This window comes from Heptranchias perlo, chromosome 37 (assembly GCF_035084215.1).
Source record: "Heptranchias perlo isolate sHepPer1 chromosome 37, sHepPer1.hap1, whole genome shotgun sequence".
Taxonomy (NCBI): domain Eukaryota; kingdom Metazoa; phylum Chordata; class Chondrichthyes; order Hexanchiformes; family Hexanchidae; genus Heptranchias; species Heptranchias perlo.
Window position 1 is genome coordinate 362,604 of NC_090361.1, and position 21,614 is coordinate 384,217.

The 21,614-nt window shown below is 44.9% G+C and overlaps 1 protein-coding gene across 3 annotated transcripts in view; it reads left to right on the forward strand.

The window, feature by feature from the left end:
* The window catches only part of LOC137304339 (ral guanine nucleotide dissociation stimulator-like 1), a 66,164-nt gene that overhangs the window by 23,827 nt on the left and 20,723 nt on the right, over positions 1 to 21,614 (forward strand). For 2 of the 3 annotated variants that reach the window (XM_067972887.1, XM_067972888.1), the window contains exons 6-13: positions 36 to 160; positions 6,087 to 6,302; positions 7,249 to 7,352; positions 8,954 to 9,038; positions 16,176 to 16,265; positions 16,556 to 16,642; positions 20,386 to 20,418; positions 21,183 to 21,304. In XM_067972887.1, coding sequence (XP_067828988.1) covers positions 36 to 160; positions 6,087 to 6,302; positions 7,249 to 7,352; positions 8,954 to 9,038; positions 16,176 to 16,265; positions 16,556 to 16,642; positions 20,386 to 20,418; positions 21,183 to 21,304 — 862 coding nt within the window. The remainder of the gene's footprint in view (positions 1 to 35; positions 161 to 6,086; positions 6,303 to 7,248; positions 7,353 to 8,953; positions 9,039 to 16,175; positions 16,266 to 16,555; positions 16,643 to 20,385; positions 20,419 to 21,182; positions 21,305 to 21,614) is intronic. The other variant, XM_067972889.1, reaches the window with a different exon arrangement.

Consider the following 21,614-nt stretch of genomic DNA (forward strand, 5'->3'; position numbering starts at 1 on the left):
TTTATTCCTGGTTTTCTTTTGTTGTGTGTTTTCAGATGGCTGCCATCACAATGTTACATTCACGTCAGGAGGAGAAGAGATGGATAAAGGAGTGGGAAAGGCAGATTTTCTATCCTTCTCCTCACAAGCAGTGGCTGAGCAGTTGACTCTTATGGATGTGGTAAGATTCCTATAAACATCCAAGGACCATCAGGAGGGACAGGCCACTGGGAATGATGGACCAAATGCCTCTGGGATTTATGGGCCATTATTACTGGGAGGAGTGGGCTTCCCGCCTCTGGGAGGAGTGGGCTTCCCGCCTCTGGGAGGAGTGGAACACTGCCATTGGGAGATATAACCTTCAAACTCTGTCCCTATCTAGAATGGGTTAATATAGAGCAATGTCAAAGAGGAAACTTTGCAAACGGAAACCCTTAATAACACTGCAATTAAATGACTACAGATAATTTTCATTCACTCCACTATTATTAATTACTGATTAAACTTTACCCTTATTAATTATTTATTGTACCTTTATTATTGATGTAATGTATCATTCATTGCTTAACTGTATCGTTGTTAATTATTGATTAATAATGCTATTAAGTATTTATTTAATGTACTTTTATTAATACTTCACCATACCCTTAATAATTATTTACCACTGTTATTTAATGTTTAACTGCACTGTATACTATTTATTGATTAAAACTTCTAATTGTATGTTGATTTATTGTACTGTTACTCTGTTTAAATCATCTGCTCTGATGGCATCCTTGAAGGGCACAAGGTAGGAGGAGATAGATCCCAACTGGAGATAGAAGGCAGAAAATTAGTAAGTGACTTAGGAAGGCAGAGGAAGCAAAGGTTAGAAAGGGAGTTTGGCAGTACTTAATGGTATATACCTCAATGCAAGGAGTCTAGTGAATAAGGCAGATGAGCTGAGGGCACAGATAGACACGTGGAAGTACGATATCTTAACTATTACAGAAACATGGCTTAAAGAGGGGCAGGACTGGCAGCTCAACGTTCCTGGTTACAGGGTTTTCAGACGAGATAGAGAAGGGGATAAAAAAGGAGTGGGATGGTGGCAATATTGGTTAAAGAAACAATTACGGCTGTGAAGAGGGATGATATGTTAGAAGGACCATCAAATGAGGCCATATGGGTTGAGCTAAAGAACATAAAAGGGGGCAATCACACTGCTGGCAGTGTTCTATAGACCCCCAAACAGTCAGAGGGAGATAGAAGAGCAAATATGGAGGCAAATTTCTGAGCAGTGCAAAAACAGCAGGGCAATAATAGTCAGGGATTTCAACTACTCTAATATTAACTGGGATACAATCAGTGTGAAGGATATAGAGGGCGCAAGTACCTAGCAGTTGCCAGTACGTAGCAAGCCCAACAAGAGAGGGGGCAGTTCTGGATTTAGTTTTAGGAAATGAAGCTAGGCAGGTGGAAGGAGTATCAGTGGAAGAGCATTTTGGTGGTAGTGATCATAATTCAGTTAGATTTAGAGTGGTTATGGAAAAAGACAAAGATAGAACAGGAGTAAAAGTTCTCAATTGGGGAAAGGCCAATTTTACTAAGCTGAGAAGTGATTTAGCAAAAGTGGACTGGAAACAGCTACTTGAAGGTAAATCAGTGTCAGAGCAGTGGGAGGCATTAAAGGGGTTCAGAGTAAACATGTTCCCACAAGGATAAAGGGTGGGATGTCAAGGAACATACAGGGTAAGATAAGGCAGAAAAAGAAAGCTTAAGTCAGACACCGAGAACGCAATACTACAGAAAGCTAGAGGAGTATAAAAGATGCAGGAGTGAAATGAAAAAGGAAATTAGGAAAGCAGAGAGCACATGAAAAAATATTGGCAAGGAAAACCCAAAGATGTTTTATTAATACATTAAGGGCAAGAGAATAACTAAGGAAAGAGTAGGGCCTATTAGAGACCAAAAAGGTAACCTATGTGTGGAGGCGGATGATGTTGATATGGTTTTTAATGAATACTTTGTGTCTGTGTTCGCAAAAGAGGGGGACGATGCAGAGATTACAGTTAAGGAGGAGGAGTGTGAAATATTGGATGGGATAAACATAGTGAGAGAGGAAGTATTAAGGGGATTAGCATCTTTGAAAGTAGCTAAATCACCAGGGCCTGGATGAAATGTATCCCAGGCTGTTAAAAGAAGCAAGGGAGGAAATAACGGAGGCTCTGACCATCATTTTCCAATCCTCACTGGATACAGGCGTGGTACTGGAGGATTGGAGGACTGCTAACGTTGTACCATTGTTTAAAAAGGGAACGAGGGATAGACTGAGTAATTACAGGCCAGTCAGTCTAACTTCGGTGGTAGGCAAATTATTGGAATCAATTATGAGGGACAGGATAGAAAGGCATGGAGTAATCAAGGACAGTCAGCATGGATTTGTTAAGGCAAGGTCGTGTCTGACTAAATTGATTGAATTTTTTGAGGAGGTAACAAGGAGGGTCGATGAGGGGTTGTGCATTTGATGTAGTGAAAATGGATTTTAGCAAGGCTTTTGACGAGGTCCCACATGGCGCACTGATCAAAAAAGTACAAGCCTGTGGGATCCAAGGGAAAGTGGCAAGTTAAATCTAAAATTGGCCCAGCGGCAGGAAGCAAAGGTCGACGGGTGTTTTTGTGATTGGAAGGCTGTTTCCAGTGGGGTTCCACAGGGCTCAGTACTAGGTCCCTTACTTTTTGTGATATATATTAATGATTTGGACTTAAATGTAGGGGGCACGATTAAGAAGTTTGCAGATGATACAAAAATTGGCTGTGTGGTTGATAGTGAGGAGGAAAGCTGTAGACTCAGGAAGATATCAATGGACTGGTCAGGTGGGCAGAAAAGTGGCAAATGGAATTCAATCTGGAGAAGTGTGAGGTAATGCATTTGGGGAGAGCAAACAAGGCAAGGGAATACACAATAAATGGGAGGATACTGAAAGGTGTAAAGGAAGTGAGGGACCTTGGAGTGCATGTCCACAGATCCCTGAAGGTAGCAGGACAGGTAGATAAGTTGGTTAAAAAGGCTTACAGGATACTTTCCTTTATTAGCCAAGGCATAGAATTTAAGAGCAGGGAGGTTATGCTGGAACTGTATAAAACACTAGTTAGGCCACAGCTTGAGTACTGCGTACAGTTCTGGTCACCATATTATGGGAAGAATGTGATTGCACCAGAGCGGGTACAGAGGAGATTGACGAGGATGTTGCCAGGACTGGAGAATTTCAGCTATGAGGAACGATTGGATAGGCTGGGGTTGTTTTCTTTGGAACAGAGGAGGCTGAGGGTTGAGTTAATTGAGGTGTATAAAATTATGAGGAGCCTAGATAGAGTGGATAGGTCTGGCCCAGAAGTTAAAATTCTAAATTGGGGAAAGGCCAATTTTGATGGTATTAGACAGGAACTTTCAGAAGTTGATTGGGAGAGTCTGTTGGCAGGCAAAGGGACGTCTGGTAAGTGGGAGGCCTTCAAAAGTGTGTTAACTAGGGTTCAGGGTAAGCACATTCCTTATAAAGTGAAGGGCAAGGCTGGTAGAAGTAGGGAACCTTGGATGATTTGGGAGATTGAGGCCCTAGTCAGGAAGAAGAAGGAGGCATATGACATGCATCGGCAGCTGGGATCAAGTGGATCCCTTGAAGAGTATAGAGATTGCCGGAGTAGAGTTAAGAGAGAAATCAGGAGGGCAAAAAGGGGATATGAGATTGCTTTGGCAGATAAGGCAAAGGTGAATCCAAAGAGCTTCTACAAATACATAAAGGGCAAAAGAGTAACTAGGGAGAGAGTAGGGCCTCTTAAGGATCAACAAGGTCATCTATGTGCGGAACCACAAGAGATGGGTGAGATCCTAAATGAATATTTCGCATCGGTATTTACGGTTGAGAAAGGCATGGATGATAGGGAACTTGGGGAAATAAATAGTGATGTCTTGAGGTGTGTACATATTACAGAGAGGGAGGTGCTGGAAGTCTTAACGCGCATCAAGGTAGATAAATCTCCGGGACCTGATGAAATGTATCCCAGGACGTTATGGGAGGTTAGGGAGGAAATTGCGGGTCCCCTAGCAGAGATATTTGAATCATCCACCGCTACAGGTGAGGTGCCTGAAGATTGGAGGGTAGCAAATGTTGTGCCTTTGTTTAAGAAGGGCGGCAGGGAAAAGCCTGGGAACTACAGACCGGTGAGCCTGACATCTGTAAGTTGTTAGAGGGTATTCTGAGAGACAGGATCTACGGGCATTTGGAGAGGCAGGGACTGATTAGGAACAGTCAGCATGGTTTTGTGAGAGGAAAATCATGTCTCACAAATTTGATTGAGTTTTTTGAAGGGGTAACCAAGAAGATAGATGAGGGCTGTGCAGTAGACGTGGTCTACATGGACTTTAGCAAAGCCTTTGACAAGGTACCGCATGGTAGGTTGTTACATAAGGTTAAATCTCACGGGATCCAAGGTGAGGTAGCCAATTGGATACAAAATTGGATTGACGGCAGAAGACAGAGGGTGGTTGTAGAGGGTTGTTTTTCAAATTGGAGGCCTGTGACCAGCAGTGTGCCTCAGGGATCGGTGCTGGGTCCGCTGTTATTTGTTATTTATATTAATGATTTGGATGAGAATTTAGGAGGCATGGTTAGTAAGTTTGCAGATGACACCAAGATTGGTGGCATTGTGGACAGTGAAGAAGGTTATCTAGGATTGCAACGGGATCTTGATAAATTGGGCCAGTGGGCCGATGAATGGCAGATGGAGTTTAATTTAGATAAATGTGAGGTGATGCATTTTGGTAGATCGAATCGGGCCAGGACCTACTCCGTTAATGGTAGGGTGTTGGGAAGACTTATAGAACAAAGAGATCAAGGAGTACAGGTTCATAGCTCCTTGAAAGTGGAGTCACAGGTGGATAGGGTGGTGAAGAAGGCATTCAGCATGCTTGGTTTCATTGGTCAGAACATTGAATGCAGGAGTTGGGATGTCTTGTTGAAGTTGTACGAGACATTAGTTAGGCCACACTTGGAATACTGTGTACAGTTCTGGTCACCCTATTATAGAAAGGATATTATTAAACTAGAAAGAGTGCAGAAAAGATTTACTAGGATGCTACCGGGACTTGATGGTTTGACTTATAGGGAGAGGTTGGATAGTCTGAGACTTTTCTCCCTGGAGAGTAGGAGGTTTTGGGGTGATCTTATAGAAGTCTATAAAATAATGAGGGGCATAGATAAGGTAGATCGTCAAAATCTTTTCCCAAAGGTAGGGGAGTCTATAACGAGGGGGCATAGATTTAAGGTGAGAGGGGAGAGATACAAAAGGGTCCAGAGGGGCAATTTTTTCACTCAAAGGGTGGTGAGTGTCTGGAACGAGCTGCCAGAGGCAGTAGTAGAGGCGGGTACAATTTTGTCTTTTAAAAAGCATTTGGACAGTTACATGGGTAAGATGGGTATAGAGGGATATGGGCCAAGTGCAGGCAATTGGGACTAGCTTAGTGGTATAAACTGGGCGACATGGACATGTTGGGCCGAAGGGCCTGTTTCCATGTTGTAAACTTCTATGAATCTATGACCTATTTCCCTTAGCAGAGGGGTCAGTGACCAGGGGGCATAGATTTAAAGTGATTGGTAGAAGGATTCGAGGGGAGCTGAGGAAAAAGTTTTTCACCCAGAGGGTGGTGGGGGTCTGGAACTCACTGCCTGAGAGGGTGTTAGAGGCAGAAACCCTCAACTCATTTAAAAAGTACCTGGATGTGCACCTGAAGAGCGGTGACCTACAGGGCTACGGATCAAGTGCGGAAAATGGGATTAGGCTGGGTGGCTCATTTTTGGCCGGCATGGACACAATGGGCTGAATGGCCTCCTTCTATGCCATAAATTTTTAATGATTCTAATGGTAAGGGGGCTATACTGTATCAAGGTTGCAACATGGACTAATGATGCTGCATTCTCACAACGTCCTTGGGCATCCACCAGTTGTGTACACCTGATGCCTGTTCATTCCCAATGCCCGCATGTTCATGATGCCATTGCAGTTGTATTGTCAGGGGCTCACAATGCCTACTATTCATGATATTGTGTTCCTCATTCCCTCACTCTCAGGAACTTTTCAGTGCTGTTTCCCCATTTCACTGCCTTGGCTGTATCTGGTCCCAGAGAGACAAGAAGGAGTGTAAGCACCCAGCCCCCACCATCAGGGCCACCATTGCCCAGTTCAACGCTGTAACCAACTGTGTTATCTCCACCGTGCTACACAACACCCAACTCTGGCCATACCAAAGGGCAAAGGTCATTGACAAATGGATTGAAATCGCACTGGTGAGTGTGACAGATAGTCGGAGTCAGGAACCTATATATACGTGCATGTAAGTGTTTGTGAGTGCGTGTATGTCAATTCCAGCACCGCTGCCTGGAGCCTTTCAAACATAAGCTGCTATCAACAAACTACATGATCCTGGTGCAAATGAAACAAAAGCCAAATAGCATGTGTCAGGCTCCTGTTCCAGGAGGATGCTTACTGCACATTTATTTTCAGCTCCATGTTGTTTTCCACTCCCCTTCTTCAGTTTCTCCATGCCTGAAGCCTGTCCCTGACCCAGAGGCCAGACTGCAGCCTCGTCTCACCTACTTCAATTGTAAACAATTTTACAACACCAAGTTATAGTCCAGCAATTTTATTTTAAATTCACAAGCTTTCGGAGATTTTCTCCTTCCTCAGGCAAATGTTTCAAGATCTCCTTGAAGCCTACGCATAGTAGGCTTCAAGGAGATCTTGAAACATTTGCCTGAGGAAGGAGAAAATCTCCGAAAGCTTGTGAATTTAAAATAAAATTGCTAGACTATAACTTGGTGTTGTAAAATTGTTTACAATTGTCAACCCCAGTCCATCACCGGCATCTCCACATCATCACCTACTTCAGGCATTGCTGTGGGTTTTTGTGAATTGCTAAGAAGAATATTTACACAGGACAGGGCTGACTACCAGTGCTACAGGAAGCTACAGATTACTGGACCTCAGAGTAATTATAGCTCCATGACTGGAATCAGACCGAGCTGTTCCACAGACCCCCACACATTGGGCGATGTATCTTTATAGTGAGCGCAGTCCATACTCTCACAGCGATGGTGTGGGGGAAGCAATTGTACAGAGTTGTGGGAACCCTGGGCATTCCTGCTTATACACCTGGGATCTGTCTTCGTTCTACACAGTGGCTGAGATCTCAGAAGATATTGTGCAAAATTCATTTTTTTTTCTTTATGCCAGGAATGTCGGACAATGAAGAATTTCTCATCGCTGAGAGCCATCCTATCCGCCCTACAGTCAAATCCCATCTACAGGCTGAAGCGGACCTGGGCTGCAGTGTCCAAGTGAGGGGCTTGATACAGAACAATAGTATAACCCAGTCAGTGCCTGTATCCATATATGATGTGTTATTGATGTATCGTCTGGTATTGGTGCTGGGGGAGGGACGTGATTATTGTATCAGTCTATTATCAAAATAATTTGCTCTCACAGATGCCTGTCTCCTCCTCTGTTATCAGGATATTGGTTCCATTTTCATAAATGTTCAAGAAACTATAAATAATCCACCTGTAATTGTAATTTTCTGGGAGGTGTTTCTGCCTGGATTTGTTCGTGGGTAAGTTTTGAAGTTTGTGTATGAGGGTGCATGTTGGGGGTTGTGTTTGGGGGTGGATGTTGTATTTGGGGATTAGTGTTGGGTGGCGTGTGTGTGTTCTGTGGGGGGGCGTGTGTGTGTTCTGTGGGGGGGCGTGTGTGTGTTCTGTGGGGGGCGTGTGTGTGTTCTGTGGGGGGGCGTGTGTGTGTTCTGTGGGGGGGCGTGTGTGTGTTCTGTGGGGGGGCGTGTGTGTGTTCTGTGGGGGGGCGTGTGTGTGTTCTGTGGGGGGGCGTGTGTGTGTTCTGTGGGGGGGCGTGTGTGTGTTCTGTGGGGGGGCGTGTGTGTGTTCTGTGGGGGGGCGTGTGTGTGTTCTGTGGGGGGGCGTGTGTGTGTTCTGTGGGGGGGCGTGTGTGTGTTCTGTGGGGGGGCGTGTGTGTGTTCTGTGGGGGGGCGTGTGTGTGTTCTGTGGGGGGGCGTGTGTGTGTTCTGTGGGGGGCGTGTGTGTGTTCTGTGGGGGGCGTGTGTGTGTTCTGGGGGTGGGCGTGTGTGTGTTCTGGGGGTGGGCGTGTGTGTGTTCTGGGGGTGGGCGCGTGTGTGTTCTGGGGGTGGGCGCGTGTGTGTTCTGGGGGTGGGCGTGTGTGTGTTTGGGGATTGTGTGTTGGGGTTGTGTTTGGGGTGTGGGTGGTTCGGGTTGTGTTTTGGCGGTGGTTGTTGGGGTTTGTGTTTGGAGATTGATGTTGGGGTTTGAGTTTGGAGATTGATGTTGGGGTTTGTGTTTGGAGATTGATGTTGGGGTTTGTGTTTGGAGATTGATGTTGGGGTTTGAGTTTGGAGATTGATGTTGGGGTTTGAGTTTGGAGATTGATGTTGGGGTTTGAGTTTGGAGATTGATGTTGGGGTTTGAGTTTGGAGATTGATGTTGGGGTTTGTGTTTGGAGATTGATGTTGGGGTTTGAGTTTGGAGATTGATGTTGGGGTTTGTGTTTGGAGATTGATGTTGGGGTTTGTGTTTGGAGATTGATGTTGGGGTTTGAGTTTGGAGATTGATGTTGGGGTTTGTGTTTGGAGATTGATGTTGGGGTTTGAGTTTGGAGATTGATGTTGGGGTTTGAGTTTGGGAGTTGGATCTTCAGCTTTGTGCTTTGGTGAGAATTGGGGTTTGTGTGTAGAAATGGCTGTTAGGAGTTCTTGGATTCCATCTCCCATTCTGGAATTTATAAAATTGATTACTCAACTGAATGAATAATCCATGGAGTTCAGGAGAGCTGTTTGGGGTTTTGCATTGTGTTCAGTGCGAGGATGCCCTTGTTATTTGAGTGTTGGCTAAGCAGTGCACTTGTTTCTTTGCAGGGAGAACGCAGTAATCTTCAGCCAGCTGTCGGAGATTTTCTCAGATGACAACAACCATCTGAGCTGCAGGGAGCTGCTGTCTAGGGTCAGTCCCACATCCTCTCTCACTGTGGGCCATCCCTGGGCTCAGATTGAGGATATCTACAGACTGCCTGCAACTTTTAATTGGGTTAAACTGGTCAAACACTAAGAGCTGAGTCCAGCCTCTCAATGATGTAATAATCAAAATGATAAATAGGACCCACATTCCCGCCAATACGCTGGCAGGCACTAGGTTCCCAGTTGTGTAATTGACTGATTTTTAGATGTGGTTTGGTATTTCTCTCCCCTTCTGGCTGCCGTGTATTCTGTCTGACTAACAGGCTCAAACTGCGGTGGGTAGTGCCTGAATTTTCTTCACCAATTTTCTCCCCTCCTTGTCTATTCTGAAGATTGGTTGTGTAGAACATGAAGAGTCAATTACCTTCTGACACCTCAACCAGGTGGGCCTTATTCATGAATGAGCCTTCATTGGCTATTCATTCAGAGAGGCATTATAACCTCATCCTCCTTCTCCTCATCATGCTCCTCCTCATCATCCTCCTCAGACTCATCGTCATCTTGATCTTCCCATATGTGCACTTTCCAGTAGCAGTCACTGAATTTTTTTAAATTCATTCATGGGATGTGGGCGTCGTTGGCATGGCCAGCATTTATTGCCCATCCCTAATTGCACTTGAGAAAGTGGTGGTGAGCCGCCTTCTTGAACCGCTGCAATCCATCAGAACGTAAGAATTTAAGAAATAGGAGCAGGAATAGGCCATTCGGCCCCTCGAGCCTGCTCCGCCATTCAATCAGATCATGGCTGACCTTCAACCTCAACTCCTCTTTCCCGCCCAATCCCCATATCCCTTGATTCCCCTAGAGTCCAAAAATCTATCGATCTCGGCCTTCAATATACTCAATGACTCAGCATCCACAGCCCTCTGGGGTAGAGAATTCCAAAGATTCACAACCCTCTGCATGAAGAAATTCCTCCTCATCTCAGTCTTGAATGGCCGACCCCTATTCCTGCGACTATGCCCCTTAGTTCTAGACTCTCCAGCCAGGGGAAATAATCTCAGCATCTACCCTGTCAAGCCCCCTCATAATCTTATATGTTTCAATGAGATCACCTCATTCTTCTAAACTCCAGAAAGAATAGGCCCATTTTACTCAATCTCTCCTCATACCTCTCATCCCTCTGAGATAGATAGCTTTTTGGCAACCAAAGGTATTAAGGGATATGGGCCAAAGGCAGGTACATGGAGTTAGATCACAGATCAGCCATGATCTTATCAAATGGTGGAGCAGGCACGAGGGGCTGAATGGCCTACTCCTGTTCCTATGTTCCTAAGTTCCTATCCCAGAAATCAATCTAGAATCATATCATAGAAGTTACAACATGGAAACAGGCCCTTCGGCCCAACATGTCTATGTCGCCCAGTTTATACCACTAAGCTAGTCCCAATTGCCTGCACTTGGCCCATATCCCTCTATACCCATCTTACCCATGTAACTGTCCAAATGCTTTTTAAAAGACAAAATTGTACTATCTAGTGAACCTTCGTTGTACCGCCTCCAAGGCAAGTATATCCTTCCAAGATAAGGAGACCAAAACTGTACACAGTATTCCAGGTGAGGTCTCACCAAAGCCCTGTACAACTATAGTAAGACTTCCTTACTCTTGTACTCCAACCCCCTTGCAATAAAGGCCAACATGCCATTTGCCTTCCTAATTGCCCGCTGTACCTGCTTACTAACTTTGTGTTTCCCAAATCTCTCTGAACACCAACATTTAATAATTTCTCACCATTTAAAAACATTCTGTTTTTCTATTCTTCCTACCAAAGTGAATAACCTCACATTTCCCCACATTATACTCCATCTGCCACCTTCTTGCCCACTCACCAATCTGTCTATATCCCTTTGCAGACTCTTTGTGTCCTTTCTCAAAGCTTGCTTTCCCACCTAGCCTTGTTTCGTCAGCAAACTTAGATACATTACACTCAGTCCCTTCATCTAAGTCATTAATATAGGTTGTAAATAGCTGAGGCCCAAGCACCGAGCCTTGCAGTACCCCACTAGTTACAGCTCGCCAACCTGAGAATGACCCGTTTATCCCTACTCTCTGTTTTCTTTAACCAATCCTCTATCCATGCTAATATATTACCCCCAACCCCATGAGCCCTTAACTTGTGTAACAACCTTTTATGTGGCACCTTATCGAATACCTTTTGAAAATCCAAATATACTATAAATATACTGGTTCCCCTTTGTCAAGCATCCTCAAAAAAACTCTAATAACTTTGTCAAACGTGATTTCCCTTTCATAAAACCATGTTGACTCTGCCTAATCATATTATGATTTTCTAAGTGCCCTGTTACCACTTCCTTAATAATGGATTCCAGTATTTTCCTGATGACCAATGTCAGGCTAACTGGCCTATAGTTCCCTGTTTTCTCTCTCCCTCCTTTCTTGAAAGCGGGGTAAGATTTGCTACCTTCCAGTCCACTGGGACTGTTCCAGAATCAAGATAATTTTGGAAGATCATAACCAATGCATCCACTATCTCTGCAGCCACCTCTTTTAGAACCCTCTGATGTAGGCCATCAGGTCCAGGGGATTTGTCGGCTTTTAGTCCCATTAGTTTGTCCAGTACTTTTTCTCTAGTGATATTAATTGTTTTAAGTTCCTCACTCATTTACCCCTTGGTTCCCCACTATTTTTGGTATGCTTTTTGTGTCTTCTACTATGAAGATAGATACAAAATATTTGTTTAACACATCTACCATTTCCTGATTCCCCATTATAATTTCTGCTGTCTCAGTCTCTAAGGGACCAATGTTTACTTTTGCTACTCTCTTCCTTTTTACATACTCGTAGAAACTCTTACAATCCATTTTTATATTTCTTGCTAGTTTATTTTCATATTCTATTTTCTCCCTTTTTATCAACTTTTTGGTCATCCTTTGTTGGTTTCTAAAACTCTCCCAATCCCCAGGCTTATTACACTACTTGGCAACATTATAGGCCTCTTCTTTCAATCTAATACTCTCCTTAACTTCTTTAGCTAGCCACGGGTGGATTACTTTTCCCGTGGAGTTTTTATTTCTTAATGGAATGTATACTTGTTGAGAATATTGAAATATTTCTTTAAATGTTTGCCATTGTTTTTCAACTGTCAAACCCTTTAATTTAATTTCCCAATCCACTTTGGACAACTCACCCCTCATACCTATGTAATTGGTTTTATTTAAGTTTAAGACTCTAGTTTCTGACTTAAGTACTTCACTTTCAAACTGAATTGTGAAATTCTATCATATTATGATCACTCTTCCCCAGAGGTTCTTTTACTGCAAGATTACTAATTATCCCTATCTCATTACATAATACAAAATCTAAAATAGCCTGTTCCCTGGTTGGTTCTATGACGTCTCGAATACGTCCCATGAATTCGTCTTCCAAACTATCTTTGCCAATTTGATTTGCCCAGTCAATATGAAGAATAAAGTCCCCCATGATGACTGCATTTCCTTTGTTACAAGCTCCTATTATTTCATGATTAATATTCTGTCCAACGGTATTGCTACTATTAGGAGGGTCTATAAACTACTCCCACCAGTGTTTTCTGCCCTTGTTATTCCGAATTTCCACCCATATTGATTCTACTTACTGATCTTCTGAGCCAAGATCCTTTCTCACCACTGTCCTTACGTCATCCTTTATTATTAGGGCAACACCCCCTCCTTTTCCATTCTGCCTCTCTCTTTTAAATGTTATGCACCCTGGAATATTTAGTTCCCAACCGTGGTCATTTTGCAACCATGTCTCTGTAATGGGATATTTGGTCAAACCCATTTATCTCTATTTGTGCAATTTAATTCACCTATCTTGTTGTGAATACTACGTGCATTCAGATAAAGAGCCTTTAATTTTGACTTTTTACCATTTTTTCCTATGTGGTGAAGGTTCTCCCACAGTGCTGTTAGGAAGGGAGTTCCAGGATTTCGACCCAGCGACGATGAAGGAACGGCGATACCTTTGGTTGCCTATCTATCTCAGATTTAAATTTAGTAATTGAGCTCTAGCATCAATTGCCGTTTGCGGAAGAGAGTTCCAAACTTCTACCACCCTTTGTGTGTAGAAATGTTTTCTAATCTCACTCCTGAAAGGTCTGGCTCTAATTTTTAGACTGTGCCCCCTACTCCTAAAATCCCCAACCAGTGGAAATAGTTTCTCTCTATCCACCCTATCTGTTCCCCTTAATATCTTATAAACTTCGATCAGATCACCCCTTAACCTTCGAAACTCCAGAGAATACAACCCCAATTTGTGTAATCTCTCCTCGTAACTTAACCCTTGAAGTCCTGGTATAATTCTAGTAAACCAACGCTGCACTCCCTCCAAGGCCAATATGTCCTTCCGCAGGTGCGGCGCCCAGAACTGCTCACAGTACTCCAGGTACGGTCTAACCAGGGTTTTGTATAGCTGCAGCATAACTTCTGCCCCCTTGTACTCTAGTCCTCTAGATATAAAGGCCAACATTCCATTTGCCTTCTTGATTATTTTCTGCACCTGTTCATGACACTTCAGTGATCTATGTACCTGAACCCCTAGGTGGTAGAGGTCGCGGGTTTGGGAGGTGCTGTCGAAGAAGCCTTGGCGAGTTGCTGCAGTGCATCTTGTAGATGGTACACACTGTAGCCACAGTGCGCCGGTGGTGAAGGGAGTGAATGTTTAGGGTGGTGGATGGGGGTGTCAATCAAGCGGGCTGCTTTGTCCTGGATGCTGTCGAGCTCCTTGAGTGTTATTGGAGCTGCACTCATCCAGGCAAGTGGAGAGTATTCCATCACACTCTTGACTTGTGCCTTGTAGATGGTGGAAAGGCTTTGGAGAGTCAGGAGGTGAGTCACTCACCACAGAATACCCAGCTTCTGACCTGCTCTTGCAGCCACAGTGTTTATATGGTCCAGTTAAGTTTCTGGTCAATGGTGACCCCCAGGATGTTGATGGTGGGGGATTCGGCAATGGTAATGCCGTTGAATGTCAAGGGGAGGTGGTTAGACTCTTTCTTGTTGGAGATGATCATTGCCTGGCACTTGTCTGGCACGAATATTACTTGCCACATATCAGCCCATGCCTGGATGTTGTCCAGGTCTTGCTGCATGCAGGCACAGACTGCTTCATTATCTGAGGGGTTACGAATGGAACTGAACACTGTGTAATCATCAGCGAACATCCCCATTTCTGGCCTTATGATGGAGGGAAAGTCATTAATGAAGCAGCTGAAGATGGTTGGGCCTAGGACACTGACCTGTGGAACTCCTGCAGCAATGTCCTGGGACTGAGATGATTGGCCTCCAACAACCACTACCATCTTCCTCTGTGCTAGGTATGACTCCAGCCACTGGAGAGTTTTCCCCCTGATTCCCATTGACTTCAATTTTACGAGGGCTCCTTGATGCCTCACTCGGTCAAATGCTGCCTTGATGTCAAAGGCAGTCACTCTCACCTCACCTCTGGAATTCAGCTCTTTTGTCCATGTTTGGACCAAGGCTGTAATGAGGTCTGGAGCCGAGTTGTCCTGGCGGAACCCAAACTGAGCATCGGTGAGCAGGTTATTGGTGAGTAAGTGCCGCTTGATAGCACTGTTGACGACACCTTCCATCACTTTGCTGATGATTGAGAGTAGACTGATGGGGCGGTGATTGGCTGGATTGGATTTGTCCTGCTTTTTGTGGACAGTACATACCTGGGCAATTTTCCACATTGTCGGGTAGATGCCGGTGTTGTAGCTGTACTGGAACAGCTTGGCTAGAGGCGCAGCTAGTTCTGGAGCACAAGTCTTCATCACTACAACCGGGATGTTGTCGGGGCCCATAGCCTTTGATGTATCCAGTGCACTCAGCATTTCTTGATCTCATGTGGAGTGAATCGAATTGGCTGAAGACTGGCTTCTGTGATGGTGGGGATATCGGGAGGAGGCCGAGATGGATCATCCACTCGGCACTTCTGGCTGAAGATGGTTGCAAACGCTTTTGCACTCACGTGCTGGACTCTGCCCTCATTGAGGATGGGGATGTTTCCAGAGCCTCGTCCTCCTGTTAGTTATTTAATTGTCCACCACCATTCACAACTGGATGTGGCAGGACTGCAGAGCTTTGATCTAACCCTTTGGTTGTGGGATTGCTTAGCTCTGTCTATAGCATGCTGCTTCCACTGTTTAGCATGCATGTAATCCAGTGTTGTAGCTTCCACCAGGTTGGCACCTCATTTTTAGGTACGCCTGGTGCTGCTCCTGGCATGCTCTTCTACACTCATTGAACCAGGGTTGATCCCCTGGCTTGTTGGTAACGGTAGAGTGAGGAATATGCCGGGCCATGAGATTATGGATTGTGCTGGAATACAATTCTGCTGCTGCTGATGGCCCACTGCACGTCATGGATGCCCAGTTTTGAACTGCTAGATCAGTTCTGAATCTATCCCATTTGGCATTGTAGTAGTGATCAGGAACAGAGACCTTGACTAATTTTTCGTCTCGCTAGCCATGGAGCACCGAGGCCAGTTGTAGCTCTGTGCTGCTCAAATTAATGGGAATGATGGGCAGCGAGCATACGGTTTCCTGCTGTCCATGGTCCTCAGTCCAAGATCTCCACTGGCTGCCAGTGATGTGTTTGAATGAGCACAGAAACCAAAGTGGAGCCCGACTCCCCTGTCCCCATATTGTCAGGGTCAAATGCGCATTTTGTTTTTTTTGCTTGTCATTGGAAAAGAAAGGAGATGGCATTGGATTTTAACAGAAACAGCACCTGCTCAGGGTCAGGTGAAAACACAAGAACAGAGGAACTAGGCCACAAGAAGCTGGCGATCCAGTAACAATTCCAGAGCCAGGCGGGTGGTGCACAGAGTTTTCTATTAGTGGGAAAGTACAGTGGGTGTGAAACAGATTTGGAGTTTCAGTTTTGAATCTGCCTTTATAACAGTATCAGTGGTTCTCGGCGGTGGAAACAAGTGGTGCAAACCACGGTGATTGTCTTCTTGTTTTCTCTTCATGAGCATTGCACTGGGATGGACCAGTCCTCATTGGTTCCATCTTCAGCGTGTGTGCCTGGCTATGGTAGGGTTAGTGAGACACCAATGCAGTACCTGGTGCCTCCAGTTACCTTGTTGATCCTCAACTAGTCTCTGATTCACACACAGGAAGGAATCTCCATCTCTGTCAGTGGCAAAAACAGCTGCAACGAACCCAACAGATGGTCCCAAAAGCAGCATCCACCCAGTGAAGACTCGGTAAGTGCAGCTTCGCAGACACAGGGGTCCAGGGTCACGAGGAGTCAGGGTCTGGGATCATGGGGAGTCGGGGATTTGGGGTCAGGGGTCATGGGGAGTCAGGGTCTGGGGGGTATGAGGTTATGGGGAGTAGGGGTTGGGGGAATCGGGGTCATGGGTCAGGGGGTGCTGGGGTCAGGGGGAGGCAGGTCCTGGGGTCAGTGGGAGGCTGAAGGCCATGTCTCGTGCCAAATGGCTGGAATTGAGAGGTCTGTTTTTGACTATGAAATCTGTCTCACTTTTTCTCACAGGCAGTGACCCAGGGGATGGTTCCGTACCTGGGGACGTTTCTAACAGATCTCACCATGCTTGACACAGCGTTGCCTGATTATATGGAGGTAAGTAACCTTAAAACTTATGCAAAACTCAATAAATTGCAACCATGGGGGGGAAATTCTACTGCTGGCGCATTGGTGGTCGAGGGACAATTTGCATCACCCGTGTTTAGAGGGGTTTCCAAGGTCCCCTCATTAGCGTATGGTCGGTGCAACCCAAGGCAAAATCTGCCAGACACACACTGGGGCATTAAGACTGCTGGCTGCAATTTCTTGGGCGGAGCTTTAAAAGTCCAGGTTCAGCATCTGAATTTCCTGTAATGGGGAAAGGTTCCATTGTTTTAGTACTGGTGCAAGTCTTCAGGAAACGAGCCAGATGTACAACAATTCCTAGGGGAGGGAGGACCATTCTCTTTAGTGAGAGAGCTCTGGAGATAATGTTAAGGGAGGCCTTGACAAGCGTGCATGGCGTGTTTGGCTATTAGAGGCACTCTCCTCAGCAAGCTGCAGGAAGGGTTGTCGGAGAGATGTTTTCTGAGCAGGACCTCCCCGATTAGGGAGAAATTCAACACCTACAAGAAGTTTTCTAAGGTAAGTTGCTGCATTCATTTCTGCATTCCGCAAGATAAGGACTCGTGGGATTGGGGATAATATATTAGCATGGATAGAGGATTGGTTAACGGACAGAAAACAGAGAGTAGGGATAAACGGGTCGTTTTCGGGTTGGCAGGCTATAACTAGTGGGGTGCCACAAGGATCAGTGCTCGGGCCTCAGCTATTTACAATCGATATTAATGACTTAGATGAAGGGACCGAGTGTAATGTATCCAAGTTTGCTGACAATACAAAGCTAGGTGGGAAAGTAAGCTGTGAAGAGGACACAAATAGTCTGCAAAGGGATATAGACTGGTTAGGTGAGTGGGCAAGAAGATGGCAGATGGAGTATAATGTGGGGAAATGTGAAGTTATTCACTTGGTAAGAAGAATTAAAAAACAGAATATTTTTAAATGGTTAGAAACTATTAAATGTTAGTGTTCAGACAGACTTGGGTGTCCTTGTACAATAAACACAAAACGTTATTATGCAGGTACAGCAGGCAATTAGGAAAGCAAATGGCATGTTGGCCTTTATTGCAATGGTGTTGGAGTACAGGAGTAAGGAAGTGGTACAGGGCTTTGGTGAGACCTCACCTGGAGTAATGCTTACAGTTTTGGTCTCCTTATCTAAGGAAGGATATACTTGCCTTGGAAGTGGTACAGCGAAGGTTCACTAGATTAATTCCTGGGATGTGAGGGTTGTCCTATGAGGAGAGGTTGAGTAGAATGGGCCAATGCTCTCTGGAGTTTAGAAGAATGAGAGGTGATCTCATTGAAACATATAAGATTATATTAGGGGGCTTGACAGGGTTGATGCTGAGAGACTGTTTCCCCTGGCTAGAGAGTCTAGAACTAGAGGGCATAATCTCAGGATAAGGGGTCAGCCATTCAAGACTGAGATGAGGAGGAATTTCTTCACGCAGAGGGTTGTGAATCTTTGGAATTCTCTACCCCAGAGGGCTGTGGATGCTGAGTCATTGAATATATTCAAGGCTGAGATCGATAGATTTTTAGACACTGAGGGAATCAAGGGATATGGGGATCGGGCGGGAAAGTGAATTTGAGGTCGAAGATCAGTCGTGATCTGATTGAATGGTGCAGGCTTGAGGGGCCGTATGGCCGACTCCTGCTCCTATTTCTTATGTTCTTATGGCTGGCCTATCGGGCAGGAAACCATAAAAAATAAATTAAAATTGTCCTTACATCAAAATCATATGGACATCCGGGAAACCCATATTTCTGGGTTTTCCGTCAGGAATCCCCCCCCCCCCCCCCGCCCCCTTCCTGGCTCTCCAATAAAATCATGCCCTTTATGTCTCCCACAGACTGATCCTGGTAATGGAACCTTTGTTCTTGGGTTGCAGACAAGGGTCAGTAGCCATGGCTCGAGCAGGTATCCCTGATCTCCCAGAAAACATCTATGAAGGGGTGTCCATCCCTGAAACGGTGGTAATGTCGCCTAGTGTAGGGTGGAATTATTGTGGCTGCTGTCTGGGTATCTGTTATCTATCTGCATTATCAAATGTTGATGGTTGCAGGCAATCTAGTCTGTTAAATGGAGTTCAGGTACAGATCAGCCATGATCTAACCCTAATCCTAACACTAATGCAGGCATGAGGGGCTGAATGGCCTCCTCCTATTCCTATATTCCTGAAGAACCAGCAGAATGTCCAATCCTATGGTTGGAGTTAGAATCGTAGAAAGGTTACAGCATGGAAGGAGGCCGTTCGGCCCATCGAGTCCATGCCAGCTCTCTGCAAGAGCAATCCAACTAGTCCCACTCCCCTGCCCTATCCCAGTAGCTCTGCAAATTTTTTCCCTTCAAGAACTTATCCAATTCCCTTTTGAAGGCCATGATTCAATCTGGCTCCAGCACCCCCTCGGGCAGTACATTCCAGATCATAACCACTCACTGTGTAAAAAAGTTTTTCCTCATGTCACCTTTGGTTCTTTTGCCAATCACCTTAAATCTGTGTCCTCTGGTTCTTGACCCTTCCGCTAATGGGAACAGTTTCTCTCTATCTACTCTGTCTAGACCCTTCATGATTTTGAATACCTCTATCAAATCTCCTCTCAACCTTCTCTGCTCTAAGGAGAACAACCCCAGCTTCTCCAGTCTATCCATGTAACTAAAGTCCCTCATCCCTGGAATCATTCTAGTAAATCTCTTCTGCACCCTCTCTAAAGCCTTCACATCCTTCCTAAAGTGCGGTGCTCAGAACTGGACACAATACTCCAGTTGTGGCTGAAGCAGTGGTTTATAAAGGTTCATCATAACCTCCTTGCTTTTGTACTCTGTGCCTCTATTTATAAAGCCCAGGATCCTGTATGCTTTTTTGACCCTTTCTCAACCCGCCCTGCCACCTTCAACAATTTGTGTACATATACCCCAGATCTCTCTGTTCCTGCACCCTTTTTAGAATTGTACCCTTTAGTTTATATTGCCTCTCCTCGTTCTTCCTACCGAAATGTATCACTTCACGCTTTTCTGTGTTGAATTTTATCTGCCACGTGTCCGCCCATTCCACCAGTTACCTGAATAATTTGGAGTGGAGAAATATTTTAAAAAACAAATTAATGTTTCACTCCCATTTCACAGGCTATTACAAGGCAAAAAAATAATTAATTGCCAAAATGGAGGGAAAAAAACTCATTCAACAAATTCGAAAGCAAGGGGAAGGTAAGCAGCTTGAAGTGCCTCTGGTGACTATCCCACCCTCTACTCCAGCTGTTGCTGAGCACTCTGGCCTCCCGTCCAATTGCAGAACGCATCTGAAGTTCCAGGATCACAGGAGCTGGCCCCCACATGCATCCTAGTTATGAGGCTTGTGTCCTGACGCAGTGCAAGCCCCTAACCCAGGCCCTACAGAAAGCCCAGGCCTAGTGCAAAATAAAGAGAAGGAAATTGCCCCCAGTTTTCCGCCACCTCTGCATCTGGCACGCAGCTGGGCCACGGGAGTGGAAATTTAGCCCCAATCCCTCTTTCAGGATCGTGTTATCCAATCATCACCATGAACAGGATAGTCTGTACAAAGAACTTGTCTGACTGCACTTTGTGTGGAGTTGACTGCTCTGATTTAATCTGCTGCATGAGGCCATCTTAAGTTTGCAGAGAGTGCTGATTATTTCCAGCCAGCGATTACATGAATTGGAGTATTGAAGCCCTGTCTGATTCACAGCATTAATGTGATTGTGTATTGATTCCACAGGGTAGTCTTATTAACTTCGAAAAGAGGCGCCGGGTAAGTGATTAATTGCTTCAGATATTATGTTCCCAGCCAGAGTTACTGCTAAAATTTTTATTATTTTTACCCAAAAGAATATTTAATGAGTTGATTGAAACCCAGAGACATAGGAACAGAAACTATAGACTCATTGAAAAAGAGATATGATTCTGTCAGTCCATATAGTTACACAGTGAGCAACCCTTGCCCTGCTGAACAAATAGTAACTCTATACAGTTACACAGTGAGTAATCCTTGCCCTGCTGAAAAACAGTAACTCCATACAGTTAAACAGCTCTCTTTTTGAAGGTTTTCAGAGAGTCAGCACTCACCGCTCGAGCCAGCAACTTGTTCCAAAGGCCTACAATCCTCTGGGAAAAGAAGAACTGCCTAACATCTAACCTAGCCCTATATAAAAAAAGATTAAATCTAATTATATTGTGATCAATGTTGCCCAGGCATTCCCCTGAATAAAAAGCAACTCCATACAGTTACACAACAAGTAGACTGTTGCCCTGCTGAATAAATAGTAACCATGTGCAGTTACACAGTGAGTAACCCTTACCCTGCTAAACAATCAGGAACCTAATTCGTTTATGATTGTGTAAATTACCTGCTGCCGAAATTATGGTCAGGTTTGGAAATTGCACTTCTCGAGTATCCTGATGTGCCGCAGATATTGGAAGTGTTGGCTGCTCTTAGTTGTTGTAATTCCAAAGTTAAATATTGCAGTTTTACTGAAATACCAATATTGTTAATGTAATTTCAACATTTGCTTTCAGGAATTTGAAATCCTAGCCCACATTAAACAACTCCAATCGACGTGCACCAATTATCGGTTAAATCAGGAGGCCTGGTTCACCCGATGGTTTCGCAGTGGTGGATCCCTGACTGAGGAGCAGAGGTAGAGATACAAGAGGCTAAATAACTTCAAATAATCTCATTCTGGCAGGCTATTGATTTCATTAAAGAATAACGGGACGAGCTGATGGTGCACGTGACTACAGGGGGGAGTTTGCCAAATTCTGTGCCTGTCTCAGCCGGTGCACGGTGTGGACATGGATAGTCCCGATGGAATGCGAGGTCCTGGTGAGCACATGGATTTTGTCAGTGTGCCTCACCAACTCACAGCTTCCCACTCAAGCCCATGTTTATGCCATGATAGGATGAAGAACCTACACGAAGGAAAAGCCTACTTGACCTCGTCCTCACCA